This window comes from Heterodontus francisci, chromosome 42, assembly GCF_036365525.1.
Source record: "Heterodontus francisci isolate sHetFra1 chromosome 42, sHetFra1.hap1, whole genome shotgun sequence".
Lineage (NCBI taxonomy): Eukaryota > Metazoa > Chordata > Chondrichthyes > Heterodontiformes > Heterodontidae > Heterodontus > Heterodontus francisci.
The window spans coordinates 18,905,395-18,920,036 of NC_090412.1; the positions used below are offsets into that span (position 1 = coordinate 18,905,395).

Below are 14,642 nucleotides of genomic sequence, written 5' to 3' on the forward strand. Positions count from 1 at the left end.
CACCATCCCATGTGTAAGCTTTCTTCACAGTGCGGGTCTCGAGCTCATTACACTTTCTGTTAAATATAATAATGATGCTGACTGCTTTAACGCTCCCCGCTCAGTTGAATTCATGCCACCTACCGAAGCACTCTGCAGTTTACTAGCTGTGGAGGGGGCTGGTTACCCCATTAGCAATGAGCAATTCCAAAGTAATTCTTCTGAACACAACTTGCATCAATCTAAAGAGCCTTGTCTATGGCTAACATCACATCAAAGTGAAAGCCCTCCAATAAAACCCTCATAAATGATACATTTGCTGTCTTCCTGTGTACCATCTGTGATACTGAGGCACAAGCTCAATGGTTAATGGTTGCTGTCTGTCAACAAGCTGCTAACACCATCTTGAGTCATTATTACCGCAACGTTTTCCACACATGAATGGCTACAGTACATTGAGAAGTGTCCCCTTTCTCCTGACAGTTGGAGTGTTGTTAGTTAAGTATAGAAGAGCCTACTGAGAAGTTTGGAAAATATTAAAAGATGGGTTTTCAGGAAGGGAAAAGATGTTTTCTGGAACTGCTTGTTCATTAGTTTTTGATAATTGAAAGCCGTGAACCCACTTGGGAAGACCCTTTAAGGTGATGCAAAGCCATTAAAGGGATACTGCTTGATTCATATGGGTATCATATATATTGGTTTCATATACAAATTTGATACTATATCCTCTAAGCCTAGATCCAAAGCATTTATATAGTGCCTTTTACAATCTCAGAGCATCTCAAAGCATTTTACAGCTAATTAAATATTTTTTAAAGTGTAGTCATTGTTCTAATGTAACAAAACACAGCAGCCAATTTGTGCATAGCAAGCTCCCACAAATAGCAATGAGATGCTTGAGCAGATAACCTGTATTAGTGATGCTGGTTGAGGAATAAATATTGGCCAAGACGCTGGGAAAAGTGCTCTTCTTGAATAGCGACTTGGGATGCAAGAGGGCAGATGGTGCCTCAGTTGAATACCTTATCCAACAATGCAGTGCTCCAATGAAGTATAAGTATGGATTATATGCTCAAGTCCTCGATCTCTGACTCAGAGGCAAGAGTGCTACCATTGAACCTACTGTCCACAGTGAACAGAACTGACCCCAGAACTGAACACTGTCGGATGCCATTATCCATTTCCAGTCATTCTATAAAGCTGCCCTTTACTCCTCTTCTGTTTTCTCCACCCTAACCAATATTAATCAAGATTGCTATCCTCCCCCAGTTCCATACCCCTTAATTTTCCCTAATAATCTTCCCTGTGGTACCTTGTCAAAAGATTTCCTAAAGTCCATGTACACTACATCCATTGCAATTCCCACACTTACCATGTATCTCCTCAAAGAATTCTATGAGAATTGTCAAGCATGTTTGTCCTTTTTTAAAACCTATGCTGGCTACTTCTAACTACATTTGTTGGACCCAGTTATTTGACAATTGAACCATTAATTAAAGACTATAACATTTTCCTAACCACAGACCTGTAATTAGCTCTTATCTCCCTTTCTAAAATAGCTGCTACATTGTTCACTCTGCAGTCCTCTGACACATATTCATACCTGGTTGAGCCCTGAAAAATGCACCAGGAATTTCCTTGATCATTCTTCCTGGCGTAGATTTGGTGGAATATTGGCAGAAACTCCAATTTCACATCCACACGGGTTTTCCACTGAAGTTACAGTGGTTGATTGGGAAAATCCTGGAGGAAAGCCCTAGCAACTATTAGAGCCTCTGCAACTTCCCTCAGTATCCTAAAATGCATTCAGTGGACGCTGGCACCTTGTCTCTCTTTAGCCTAACTATACGCTTTAGAATTTTCCTTTGTCCATCATAGTATTGCTCATATAATTCTCAACCCCTTCAAGGTGCATCACCTTTTTGATGTCCACCAGAGTAAAGACCGAGGAAAGTGCTTTATTAAACATCTCTGCCATTGTTTGGTCATCCTCTACAGATTCACACTCCTCACCTTCCAGGGGTCTCAACTTGATTTAAAAATGTATCATTTTACTGATGTATTTTTAAAATACGTTACTGTTCCTTTTGATGTTTCTTTGAATCCTTTTCCTCTTCGTCTTTCTTGGTTTTCCCAACCACCCCATGACTTATTTTCTCATATATCCCTTTAGTTTTATCATTATTATTCTCATTCGTACACATAGGCCCTCTTCTTCAGTTTTAACTGGTTTCTAACCTCTTTCTTTATCTGTGGCCTCCTAAAATTACTAGGTTTCTTTCTTTTGGAATGGAATTTACTTATTTTAAATCTTTGCATTGCTATTCTAAAAAAGTTCCCACTGATGCTCTACTGTGCTGGCAACACAAAACTGCCTGGGGTCAGCTTGCCCTGCAATGTTTGCCACCTTGGGCACAAGTCCAGGACCCACCTTGTCTTGGCCGACATACCAAGGGAACAGGAGGCACTGACCCAAATCTGCTCACTGGCACGAGAACTTACAAAGCAAATCTCCTGGGCCAACCAGCTGACCATGGATATTTTTTTTGTATTGCGCCTTTAAAGAACAGCGTCTGAAAAAGTTTCTGAATGCGTTTTCTTGCAAAATAATAGGTTCTTTCATTTTGTATTTAGGAAGACAACCAATTGCTGTCGAGTTGTCAGCCATCCAGGATCGCCTCGGACTCTCCAGGAATTAAAGACTAATCTCCAGATAGGGGGGGAGAAAATCATAAGGGCATTAAAAAAAAGTTACTTTCTTTTTAATTTTCTTTGAAAACTTTTGTTTACTAGTTTTAACAATATTGGGCATGAGCAAAGGCTTTTTGACTGACCGTTAAGAATCATTCATTCAGGTAATAAAGGGAGTATAGGCTTTCCGATGGGTACGGGAAGGCATTGTATCACAAATATGGATGTATTGGACGCCCAATGGCAGGAGTGTGGAGGCGGGGCAGTTGGAGGTCATGTGATGAAACCTCCAGGCCTATCTTCAAACAACGTTGGCAACTCTAGATTGCTAATAATTGCTTACAATTCAAAATCTTGATGAAAACCGTATCATTCCTTAGAACACTGCTCATAAACACATTATTACTCCTAATTTTTTTTACATAGAAGTACATTGTATTTACAGCCCAGAAACAGGCCAATCAAGGCAACTGGTCTAAACTGGCACTTGTGCTTCACAGAAAACTCTTTCCACCCCTCTTCATCTAACACTCTTCTATTCTTTTTTTTAATCCAAAATATACTTTATTCATAAAAATCTGTAAAAAATACATTGCCAAACAGTTTCAAACAGCACCAAAAAATACAAACATTGCAAGGGAGATCAGTTTCCTTCAATATAATCATGAGTTGCCTCACAACCCTTCCATTTCACATTTGTCATGCCAATTACATTTTTACATTTACAGCAAATGAAAATTTTCCCAATCCAGCCCCTCAGTTCAGCTTGGTGGGGGGACCTTACACTGTGGTCTTTCCCCATTGAGCCTTTGCTGTGGCTGCCCCAAGCTTTAGTGCGTCCCTCAGCACGTAGTCCTGGACCTTGGAATGTGCCAGTCTGCAACATTCGGTCGTGGACAACTCCTTGCGCTATTCCTTTCTCCCTCATGTGCTTATCTAGCTTCCCCTTAAATGCATCTATGCTATTCGGCTCACTACTTGTAATAGTGAGTTCCACATTCTTATCACTCTGAGTTAAGTAGTTTTGCCTGAATTCCTGATTGATTAGGTACTATCTTATATTCATGGCCCCTAGCTTTGGTGTTACTTTATCACTATCCTTTCCTGTCTCCTGCTGGATTAAAACTCCTCCCCATTAATGATTTAGACGTGAATATAGGAGGTATGATCAGTAAATTCGCAGATGACATGAAAATTGGTGGTGTCGTAAATAATGAGGAGGAAATCCTTTGATTACAGGGAGATATAGATGGGCTGGTAAGATGGGCAGAGCAGTGGCAAATGGAATTTAATCCTGAGAAGTGTGAGGTGATGCATTTTGGGAGGACTAACAAGGCGAGGGCATGTACAATGGATGGTAGGACCCTAAGAAGTACAGAAGATCAGAGGGACCTTGGTGTACTTGTCCATAGATCCCTCAAGGCAGCAGCACAGGTAGATAAGGTGGTTAGGAAGCATACGGGATACTTGCCTTTATTAGCTGAGGCATAGAATATAAGAGCAGGGAGGTTATGATGGAGCTGTATAAAATGCTAGTTAAGCCACAGCTGGAGTATTGTGTACAGTTCTGGTCACCACACTATAGGAAGGATGTGATTGCAGTGGAGAGGGTGCAGAGGAGATTCACCAGGATGTTGCCTGGGCTGGAGCATTTCAGCTATGAAGAGAGACTGGATAGGCTAGGGTTGTTTTCTTTAGAGCAGAGAAGGCTGAGGGGGGACCTGATTGAGGTACACAAAATTATGAGGGGCATAGATAAGGTAGCTAGGAAGTAACTCTTTCCCTTAGTGGAAGTGTCATTAACCAGGGACCATAGATTTAAGGTAAGGGACAGGATGTTTAGAGGGGATTTGAGGAAATTCTTTTTCACCCAGAGGGTGGTTGGAATCTGGAACACACTGCCTGAAGGGGTGGTAGAGGCATTAACCCTCACAACATTTAAGAAGTATTTAGATGAGCACTTGAAATGCCATAGCATACAAGGCTACGGGCCAAGTGCTGGAAAATGGGATTAGAATAGATTGGCTGGATGGCCAGCGCAGACACGGTGGGCCAAAGGGCCTGTTTCTGCGCTGTAAACTCTATGACACTGTTTGTATTGTTTCTAGTGAAATGCTGAAGCTGGTGGTTTCATTCTTTTCCAACTTGATGCTTTGCCATTTTTTCAATGAGGCTTAGAGGCTGAATCAGTAAGCATTAACCAGTATACTATTGTATAAAGAGCCTAATAGCCCACTTATTCATGAGCCTACACTGCATATCGGCAATAAATTGTCCTTAAACCAAAGCTTTTAAAGTGCGTCCAGTTACAAATCCCCATTTCCTGCAGCCTGCACACATCAAGGAGACACAATCTGAAGCTGATTTAGTGCCATTGATTGAAATTTAGAAATGCGACATGTGTGGCGACAAGAAATCAGTTTAAAGGCGTGTCGCTTTAATATAAGTTGGTAGAATTGGGTGGTGTCCCCTACACTTGGATAACTCATTGCTGACACTTACTGTCTAGGCTTCTGCATGAGGAATTAGCCCTTGAGCAAGCTATCAGAGGGTAGCTGGCATTTGTCCAAGCATAAGACACGTGAGTCGGTGCCTTCAGGAAACGAGGGATGGAATTGGAGGGGGAAAAATGGTAATTGGCTTTTGGTTTTCAGATCAATATCCTGTAGAGGGTTGAATTTCCCTCATTCATAACCAATGGAGGAAATGTGTCCAATTCATGTCCCAATCAAATAAGCTAATGTGTTTATTCCTATTAACTCAATGATGCGCTGTAAGAAAAACCGTTTCAAGAATGCAATTAAAGAGGGTTTATCCATCTCAGATTATCTCATGTCAGTTGGACTCTGCCCATGTCTCTCCCAGAACTCAAGCAACGCTTGGTAATTCAGTCAGGGTTTTTAATTCTGTTTAGAGGTCACCTTTACTTAAATGTGTTACTGCCATGTCACTGCCGCCTGCTGATCCATTATTCTCTGTGCATCAGATTAATATAAGATGCTATCAATATCAATGGACAGACCAACTCATTATTATTACTGTGCTTTTGTTTCTACTCATGCTAACTGAAGTAATGATAGTTTTATCTTGGCAATTGTGTCATCAGCCTTTTAAAAGGCACAGTCCAACTTCTGGCCACTCTTGTTCATGTGAGCGACCCTGTGTTGTGACAAACCATCAGTGGCAACAATATCATTCCTTTGTCAGTAAAATGTAATAATATGTGCGCTCATGACACAAGACTAATACTTTTACTTTAGATCGTTGCACTGTAAGGGTGCAGAGAAAATGGAGCCTGTACACCTTAGTCTAGTGGGGTGGAGGGTACAATGGAGCCTGTGCCGCTCGCCCTGTGGGTGGAGGGTACAATGGAGCCTGTGCCCCTCGCCCTGTGGGTGGAGGGTACAATGGAGCCTGTGCCGCTCGCCCTGTGGGTGGAGGGTACAATGGAGCCTGTGCCCCTCGCTGTATCCATTGAACAGCACGGTATGATCTGTGCCCTTCTGAGTGTCAGTTGGAGGGCACTTTTGAAATCTATGTCCCTCTGCCTCACACAGTGAATTCTCAATCTCAACTGTGGAAGCAAGGGATTTCCCAGGGAGAAAGCGGGAATATCAATGGGCAGGCCAACACTGTGTTCCTCCTAATGGTCAATATGGAGCATTATAATGCTCCCTATGCTTTTGGCCAGGGAATGAAATACCACATGGAGAGAGCCAGAAATGGAGAGGGGTCATAGCCACAAAATAGAAAGAAAAAGTTGCATTTATATGGCACCTTTCACAACCTCGAAGTCCCAAAGTGCTTTACAGCCAATGAAGTACTTCTTGAAATGTAGTTACTGTTGAAATGTGGGAAACGCAGCCATCCGGTTGCGTACAGCAAGGCCCCATAAACAGCTATGAGGTAAATGAGCTGTGAATATGTTGGCTAAGAATAAATGTTGATGAGGGCACCGGGAAAGCTCCCCTGCTCTTCCTTAAATACAGCCATAGGGTCTTTCACATCCACTCAGGAGAGTAGATGGCTTATCGTTGCAGCAGAAAGCCAGCAACTCTTGACAGTGGACAACTCTTGATGTCCTAGCCGACATTCATCCCTCAAACAACACCGGCAAAACAAATTAACTGGTCATTGATCTAGTTGCTGTTTGAATGATTTTTCTGTGTGCAAATAGCCAAAAACAACAATGGCTTCACTTCAAAATTAATGCAATGTCAGTGAAGCAGCTTGGAGACATCCTATGGAAGGGAACGGTGCTATCCAGTGACTTGTACTGCTAGGTGCACCTCTGTGAAATTAGGATGAAAGCAGGATTGGATTGGGCTGTGATGCCCTCCATGTTCGAATAGCCTAAGTAATTACAAATAAATGAATATGTGGATTGCTGCCAGCAGCCAAGTACCACTTCACTGCAAGAACTGAGTACCTTCAGGGGAAAAAATTGGCAGAAAAAGTCCGCCAAAAGTAACCAATACAGAGCATGAGTACGACACAGTACATCTTATACATGCTCTGCACTGACTCAGCATCTGCAGTTTGCAAAGTGTGCAACTAATTAACTTGATTTATTGTGCCACAGGCACAGACTTCCTTCTGGTGCCATGTGGTTTCTCACTGCTGTAAACATTAATACAAAACCCAGCCACTCCATTTGTAACTGTATTCAACTTGGAGTGATGATGGCAATGCATCACTTGGCACAAGAGAGAGTTATTTTATTAAACCTAGAAAACTCTTCCTGGGAGAGAGTTCCTGCAAAAAGGAAGAAGCATAAGGTCCAGTAACTCAAAAATGGTATTTTTCCTGATCTTGGAAATAGATCAAAAAGCATTTTGTCTTAATCATGAAAAATATTGTCCATGCAAAGATCACACATCTTAATTGTTGTCAAAATCCAGAGCAATTGAACCATCTCCTTGTCAATCGTCTCTATAGGGAAAGAGCAGGAGAGTGGGACTAATTGGATAGCTCTGTCAAAGAGCCAGCACAGACATGGTGGGCTGAATGGCCTCTTCTGTGCTGTAGGGTTTCATGAATTTCCTGGGACCTTTGAACTACATTCCATGAAACTCCATTTCCCTAAAACCTACAGGTTTTTGAATTGCAATGGTGTCATTATCTTAAAATCGGTAGATATGGAGAAACTCTTTGGTCTTTTGGGGGTATCCAAAACAAGAGGATGTAATCTGAAAATTAGAGGTAGACCATTTGAGAGTGAAATCAGGAAACATTTTTTCCCACAAAGCTCCCAAAAAGCTGCGGACGCTGGGTAAATTGAAACTTCCGAGACTGAAATTGATCGACTTTTGTTAGGTAAGGGTATCAATCATGGCTCAGTGGAGTTCGGGTCCAGATTGTTCTATTCCAGAAAGCTTGTTGTCGCAGGATGATGCTGGAGCCAATCTTTACTCAGTCTTGCATTTACTTTACAAAGTAAAATGATTACAAACATGCAGCTCCTCTCTCAAACCTTCACCCTGTTTCAGTAAGTGTCTGTTTTATATATATTCCACTAAGACCCTAATTAGCACCCTCCAGTTAGCTATGATTAAACACAATTAACACAGATTAGCCTTGATCGAATTGAATGGTAAAACAGGATCGAGGGGCTGAATGGCCTACTCCTTTTCCTATCGAACTACTTTTTCCTGATCTGCTTTGTTTTCTCTCCTACTTTTCCTAACCTTGATGGTGTTTTGCACTCTGGGCCTTAGCTGTTCACCTAGGTTTCTCAATTTAAAAAGAAAATCCATCTGACTAAAGTTTCTCACTTTGTTTGATGTGGGGTGCAGTGGTTTTGGAAAGTTACACAAATAACGGTATTGTGTTAATCAATACACTTTATGACAGCATAGCCCAACAAATATTATAGCACTGCAAAAATGTCACCCATTGCTCACGCTAGATATTGTGATACATGTCACCCTGACATTTTCGAGGCACTTTTCCTTCCCTTAAAACAATGGTTCCTGTTAATTTTAGTAACTCTTACAGTTTCCTACCATCCCTTTCTGAAGGTGCTGCTGCATACTGGGATAGGGGCTCACAACCATTGGTTGTCCTCCTATAGTTTGTCAGTACTCGCTGTCGTCAAGTATGGACCTTGAGGGGAAGGGTCAGCACACTGGAGGTGGCCTGTTCTCGCTGATGTTCCCATGGGCAGGATTTTTCATAAAAGCCACCTTGACCAATTCTTTATGCCTCATATCCTAGAATGTTGAAGCTAATTGTAACCCCAGTACTGCCACATTGTCTGAGATCAACCAAGCGAGCACAGACCAGACGTCAAACTGGGATGTACATATGTGGCTCAGTTCAACACTGAGCAGTGCAGTTAGCCACCAGAGCTTCAATTATTCCTTTTTCTAATGGTACAGTAAAATTGAGATTGATAGATTATTGTTGAGTAAGGGTATCAGGGGACATGGAGCTAAGACAGAGAAATGGAGTTGAGATACAGACCAGCCATGATCTAATTGAATGGTAGAGCAGGCTCAAGGGACTGTACGAACGCCTCCTGTTCCTACGTCCCTACAGAAAAATGTAAGCACTCTCAAGCTTCTATTTATAATGTTCAGATACCAAACAAAAATATAATAGGACCATTTGAAAAAAAAAATAGGCATTTTCTTTTTTTGTTTGGACTCCCCATCTCTCCTGTTACCTGGCACCTTTTTGCTTTGAATTCTTCCCCAGCTCTTGATTATGCTTGATGTTGCAATTCCCATGCAATCGCAGGAGGTGTAATACCTGCCCTTTTACCTCCTCTCTCCTCACCCTCCAAGGCCCTAAACACTCCTTCCAGGTGAAGCAGCGATTTACTTGTACTTCCTTCAATTTAGTATACCGTATTTGCTGCTCACAATGCAGTCACCTCTACATTGGGGAGACCAAACGCAGAATGCATGACCGCTTTGCGGAACACCTCCGCTCAGTCTGAAAGTATGACCCCGAACTTCTGGTTGCTGGCCATTTCAACACTGCCCCCCCCCCCACCCCACCCCCGTCCCTGTCCCCCCGCTCTTATGCCAACATTTCAGTCTTTGGCCTGTTGCAGTGATCCAGTGAACATCATTGCAAGCTTGAGGAGCAGCACCTGATCTTTCCATTAGGCATGCTACAGTATTGCAGACTCAACCTTGAGTTCAACAATTTTAGAGCGTGACTGGCCTTTTAAAATATTTTTTATTGTTTTATTTTATTTTTTAACCATGCGCCTGTTTTTCATGTAGTCAGAGCTGCTCATTATTCTGCCATTAACACTCCCTCTGGACTAATGCTTTGTCTTTCACCACAAGCATGAACACTCTTTGCCTTTGTCCCAGGACAGCTTTATTACTTAATCTCTCCTGCCCTCTGCCCTATTACATACTTTCCCTTTTTGTTTTCTTCCCCACAAAATCCCCCTGCCCCAAATTGCTTCAAACCCAATTCTTTTCTAACCTTTGCCAGTTCTGATGAAAGGTCACAGTCTTGAAATGTTAACTCTGTTTCTCTCTCCACAGATGCTGCCTGACCTGCTGAGTATTTCCAGCATTTTCTGATCTTATGTCATTTCCTGCTGGGGTCTAGTGATTGACAGCTTGCTATCCAACAGGAATGACTATTTGCCCTGAATATGAATACATATTTCAAATCACTTCTAATTGTCTTTACAGGTAGAGCAGGTACAGCTGGAAGACAGTGCCACGAATCAGCCTGATCGGAGCTCGGTGATCAGAGAGAGACTACATCGCAAGACATTACCAGAAATATCTGCTGTGATTCGCAGAATCAATAACCACAAAGGTAGTCTTTTAAAATGCGTGGTCTCAATAATGCTGCAATGAAGTTGCTCAGCGTGTCAGGATTTAAAAAATCTCTGTACTCAGGAGGGTGCCAGACTGTTCCAAGTATGAAAGGACAGGAGATGCTATAACTCAGCAGGTTGCTAGATCAGTCTGGAGATTATAACAGGTGACAGATCTTGTTAACCCACTCTGTGCGGAATCTTAAATGCTGACTGGTGATGAGGAGACAATACTGCAAATCATCTCATTCTAATAAGTACAGATGCACCTGTTTGAATGGCAGTGAGCCTCCAGTTTAAACACAATTTCAGTAGTCAGTGGATGCCATTGAGAGATGAGTTGGAGACAGAACTCGCCCATCATCTTATCATCATGTATCCAGCAGGCTAATTGATGGGACAGAATTTAAGGGTTTGTAGAAATACTTTAGAACAAAGTTCTCGCCTGTTCTGGGGTTGACAGTGCATTGTCACTTCACCGTCACTGGGTCAAAAATATGGAACTCTCTCCCTAACAGCACTGTGGGTGTACCTACACCACATAGACTGCAGCGGTTCAGGAAGGCGGTTCACCACCACCTTCTCAAGGGCAATTAGGGATGGGCAACAAATGCTAGCCTTGCCAACGACGCCCACATCCCATGAAAGAATTAAAAAAATTATGCTGTATTAGTAATGAATGTCCTTCTGAAATTAATTTACCTGCTGTTTGACCACAGATATGTTTAATTTAACTGGGTTAATGACTTCATTCAAATGACAGACAGAAAACTTTCTTATGTCCATATTCATTTGTCTGTTATTATTATATAGTGTGGTTTCAGCCACCTGAAGGATGGGCTTATGCTGAGGTAGCTTTTCACATGCCAGGTATTTCATTCGTATAGCAGTTCTTCAGATGTGGCTTTTGATAGTGAGTCCTGCCGGATTATCTGGGCATTATAGGAACATGACCCTCCCCTCACCTGCCCAGCACAAGTCATCAGAAGTGATCAGACATGAAGGTCTCCCTTAGACAATTTATTGCTTAAATTAATTTCCAGTTGAATTCTTTCTTTAGTTTCAAGTTAGCTCCATCATTTATATACTGAGTGACTGGAGGGTGCAGCGAACTTCCATACGTAGAGTAGTAAAAAGTTTTCATCATCATGACATGGGTAATTGCAGTGCAAACACCACTGGACTCGCAATAATTACTGCATTGATTTTTTTGCATGCTAATCTATAATCAATAATCTAAAGATCACTGCAGAAGATTGACTTTCCACTAATATACATTTGTGCGACCCTGATTTATTTCGTCAACATATTGGTTCATTTTTTATCTGATTTCTTCTGGATGTTTCTTCAGTACTTAAAATTCATCTTATTGCAAATAAAAAATAGTGTTAATTGATGGTAATGGGATTGTATTAGCAAAAGGGCTCGTCTCCTGTGGTAATTGCACTCGCATGCTGTCAAAGTGATGCTCTTGTTGTCAACAGGTTTGAGTTGACATGAACATTTTGTCGTGATTTTTTCAGGAGAGAACAGGGTTCCACAGACAACAGAAGCAGGCGTTGACTTGTGGCTGTCCCACAGGTCCCTTAGTTACCAGGCTTCCTCCCACTCAGGGCCCATCACAAAGAGCTTCAGCAGAGACTATGACCCAAGGAACGGCAGTGTCACACCTTTCGCTGTGGTTCCAGATGCTAATGGAAACTACAGTGTTTCCAAGCCTCTCATGGGGATTTCCTCCTATAGCCAGCACATGTCAAGATCTAGGGAGTTCCTAAATGGCAGATCGCAGCAGGCAGTTCTGGGAAACAAGGAGGCCTACAGTTCTTCAGAAGTTTGCATCACTTCAGCACTAGATGCCTCTGGAAGAGTCAAGGAGGGGCAAGGCGGGCTGCAGAGACTGGAAAGTGCGATACCATTGGAGGGTAAGTGGAACTGTAGATAGAATTTTCACACTGAAAATATAATCTATGTCTGGCCTACCACTTATTCAATGAAACCAGGCTATGTTAACTGCCTTGGGGATTGACTTCAGTTGGGCCCTTTAAATCAGGCTCTAATTTTCTCTGGTTGTATTCTTGTACCTTAAAATTAACATTTTACAGGAAACTGATTTTCAAGTATTGTAAAAACTAAAGTGCACTACTTGTTTCTTTTTCAAAATCTATCCAAGCCTCCTCTTGTGACTCGAGGGAACTGTTACTTAATTCTTCCTTTCTCGGGTTTAATTTCTGTGACTTTTCTCACCCATTGTAGGCCATGATTTTGAGGTATTTCTTCCCCATTGGTTGTTTTGTTGTTTGTTGCTGGTCAAATCAGGAAGGTTTTACGAATATGGAAGAAGTAAAGGTTGACGAGAGAAGGGTAATCTTTCTTGTAATGAACCTACTTCCTGGGTCAAAATGCTGACTAGATCTGTACTCTGTCAGCTGATCTCAGCTGGAGCAGTGGTTGGATGCCACAATTGATATCAACAATCTTGAGCTAAAGAGGAAGAAAAATCAGCCAGGCTTTTAATCACTATCCAGTAATCCCTGTCCGGTAAGAATGGGAACAGGCTCAGCTGTAATGATCCCCATGAAAGTAACTTGTTGGCACTCACTGTGTGGGCTCAGACATGAAGAGTGGCCATTTGGTTGACACTAATGGAACTGAAAATCAGCATAAGTCAGCGCCAATGGCAAAGAGGGAGGAAGGAAGGGGGAATTTATGAATATGGTCAGCTGTAAATTAGTAAACAAAGCTCATTTGTGATGGATCAGTGCTTCAATAGAGAGGTTTGAAGTATTTGGCCTTTGATGATGAAAGTATTTTTCTAGCATGATGTAGTGTGGCTCTTAACATGGCAATAGAAGCTAAGTTTATATGTAAATTATAAATCATTCGGACCATTATTTAAGACATTGTATAGAAGAGATAACAAGCACCATTCATTAGGTCAGACAGCTGGAGACCTTTGATTCCAGTGGTTTTAAATATGAACACATCTTAGGTGCCTGTCATAACATGGGGAAGGGTGGGAGAAGTGGCAGAAGTCCACTGCTTGTGACAATCTTATCAACCCTGGTGAGAATCAAGTTTTAAAGGCCGATAAACATCCTTTCTAAGGGGATTGATCTGCTACCGGGGATTTTTTTTCAGTTCCAGGCTAAGAGCTAGGCCTGGACCACTGGGTAGGATGCATTCCCACTGATTGCGGGGTCAGTCCTCCTCCTTTCAGCTGAAGTACTGATCCCCAGTGGATCACAAAGCAGGGCTGTGGATATCTGGAGCTTGGATGTTCCTTTCCTCTTGCCATGTCCCTCCTGATGCCCAGCACCTTGTTTGAAGCGGATGAACGTTCTGCTCCAAAACAAGACCCCAGAGACACAAACAGCAGAGGCCCAAACTTGGCGTCTCCAGGTACCAGCCTATTTCGTGGGCCTTCTAAGGCTCGCCTGTGCAGCTTTACAATGGAAATGTGCCAGAATCCCCATGGAAATTCAGGAACATACACTCTTCAAACCTTCAACCCTCACAGTTCACTTTTGAAGGGTGGAGGAATGGAAGATATGGTTGGGGGGTGGTGCTGGTGAAATTGGTCAGCGCAAATAGTCCAAAATGGGCTGATGCCGAATTGACAGGCTGTTTTGCAATGCATCCGATCTTTTAAAAGAAAATCAGATGCAATATAAAACAGGCTGCCGATTCGCTATCATTCCATTTCGCTTACTGACGTAGACCAGTTTAACTCCCAGATTGGCGTATTAAACTGTGCTAAAGTTATGGCTTGAGAAATTCTAATGAGCTGACTTATTTGTTATGATTATATAATCATACTGAATAAAGAACATCCGGAGTTATAGCTACGTACGTTTCATCCAACTTTCCAAGTTTCTCTGAAAGACACAGCACCAGTTAAAATTGTACTTTAGAAGTGACATTTTTGGTCATTTTAGCAGTCTGCTGTATTAAAACAACAGCAACAACTTACACTTAACGTAGTAAAATATCTGAAGGCGCTTGACAAGAGAGTTTTCGAACAACATTTGATACTGAGCCACATTAGGAGATATTAGGACAGGTGAGGTCAAAGAGGTAGCTTTTAAGGAGTGTGTTTACGGAGGAGAGAGAGGTAGAGAGGCATAAATCTTTAGGAAGGGAATTCCAGACCTTAGGGCCTAGGTAGCTGAAGGCACAGCCT

The 14,642-nt window shown here is 42.1% G+C and overlaps 1 protein-coding gene across 10 annotated transcripts in view; it reads left to right on the plus strand.

Annotated features, from left to right (window-relative positions):
* The window catches only part of ptpn20 (protein tyrosine phosphatase non-receptor type 20), a 332,558-nt gene that overhangs the window by 95,889 nt on the left and 222,027 nt on the right, over window positions 1-14,642 (plus strand). For 9 of the 10 annotated variants that reach the window (XM_068020703.1, XM_068020704.1, XM_068020701.1 and 6 more), the window contains 2 exons: window positions 10,332-10,461; window positions 11,986-12,384. In XM_068020703.1, the coding sequence (XP_067876804.1) occupies window positions 10,332-10,461; window positions 11,986-12,384 (529 nt within the window). The remainder of the gene's footprint in view (window positions 1-10,331; window positions 10,462-11,985; window positions 12,385-14,642) is intronic. The other variant, XM_068020702.1, reaches the window with a different exon arrangement.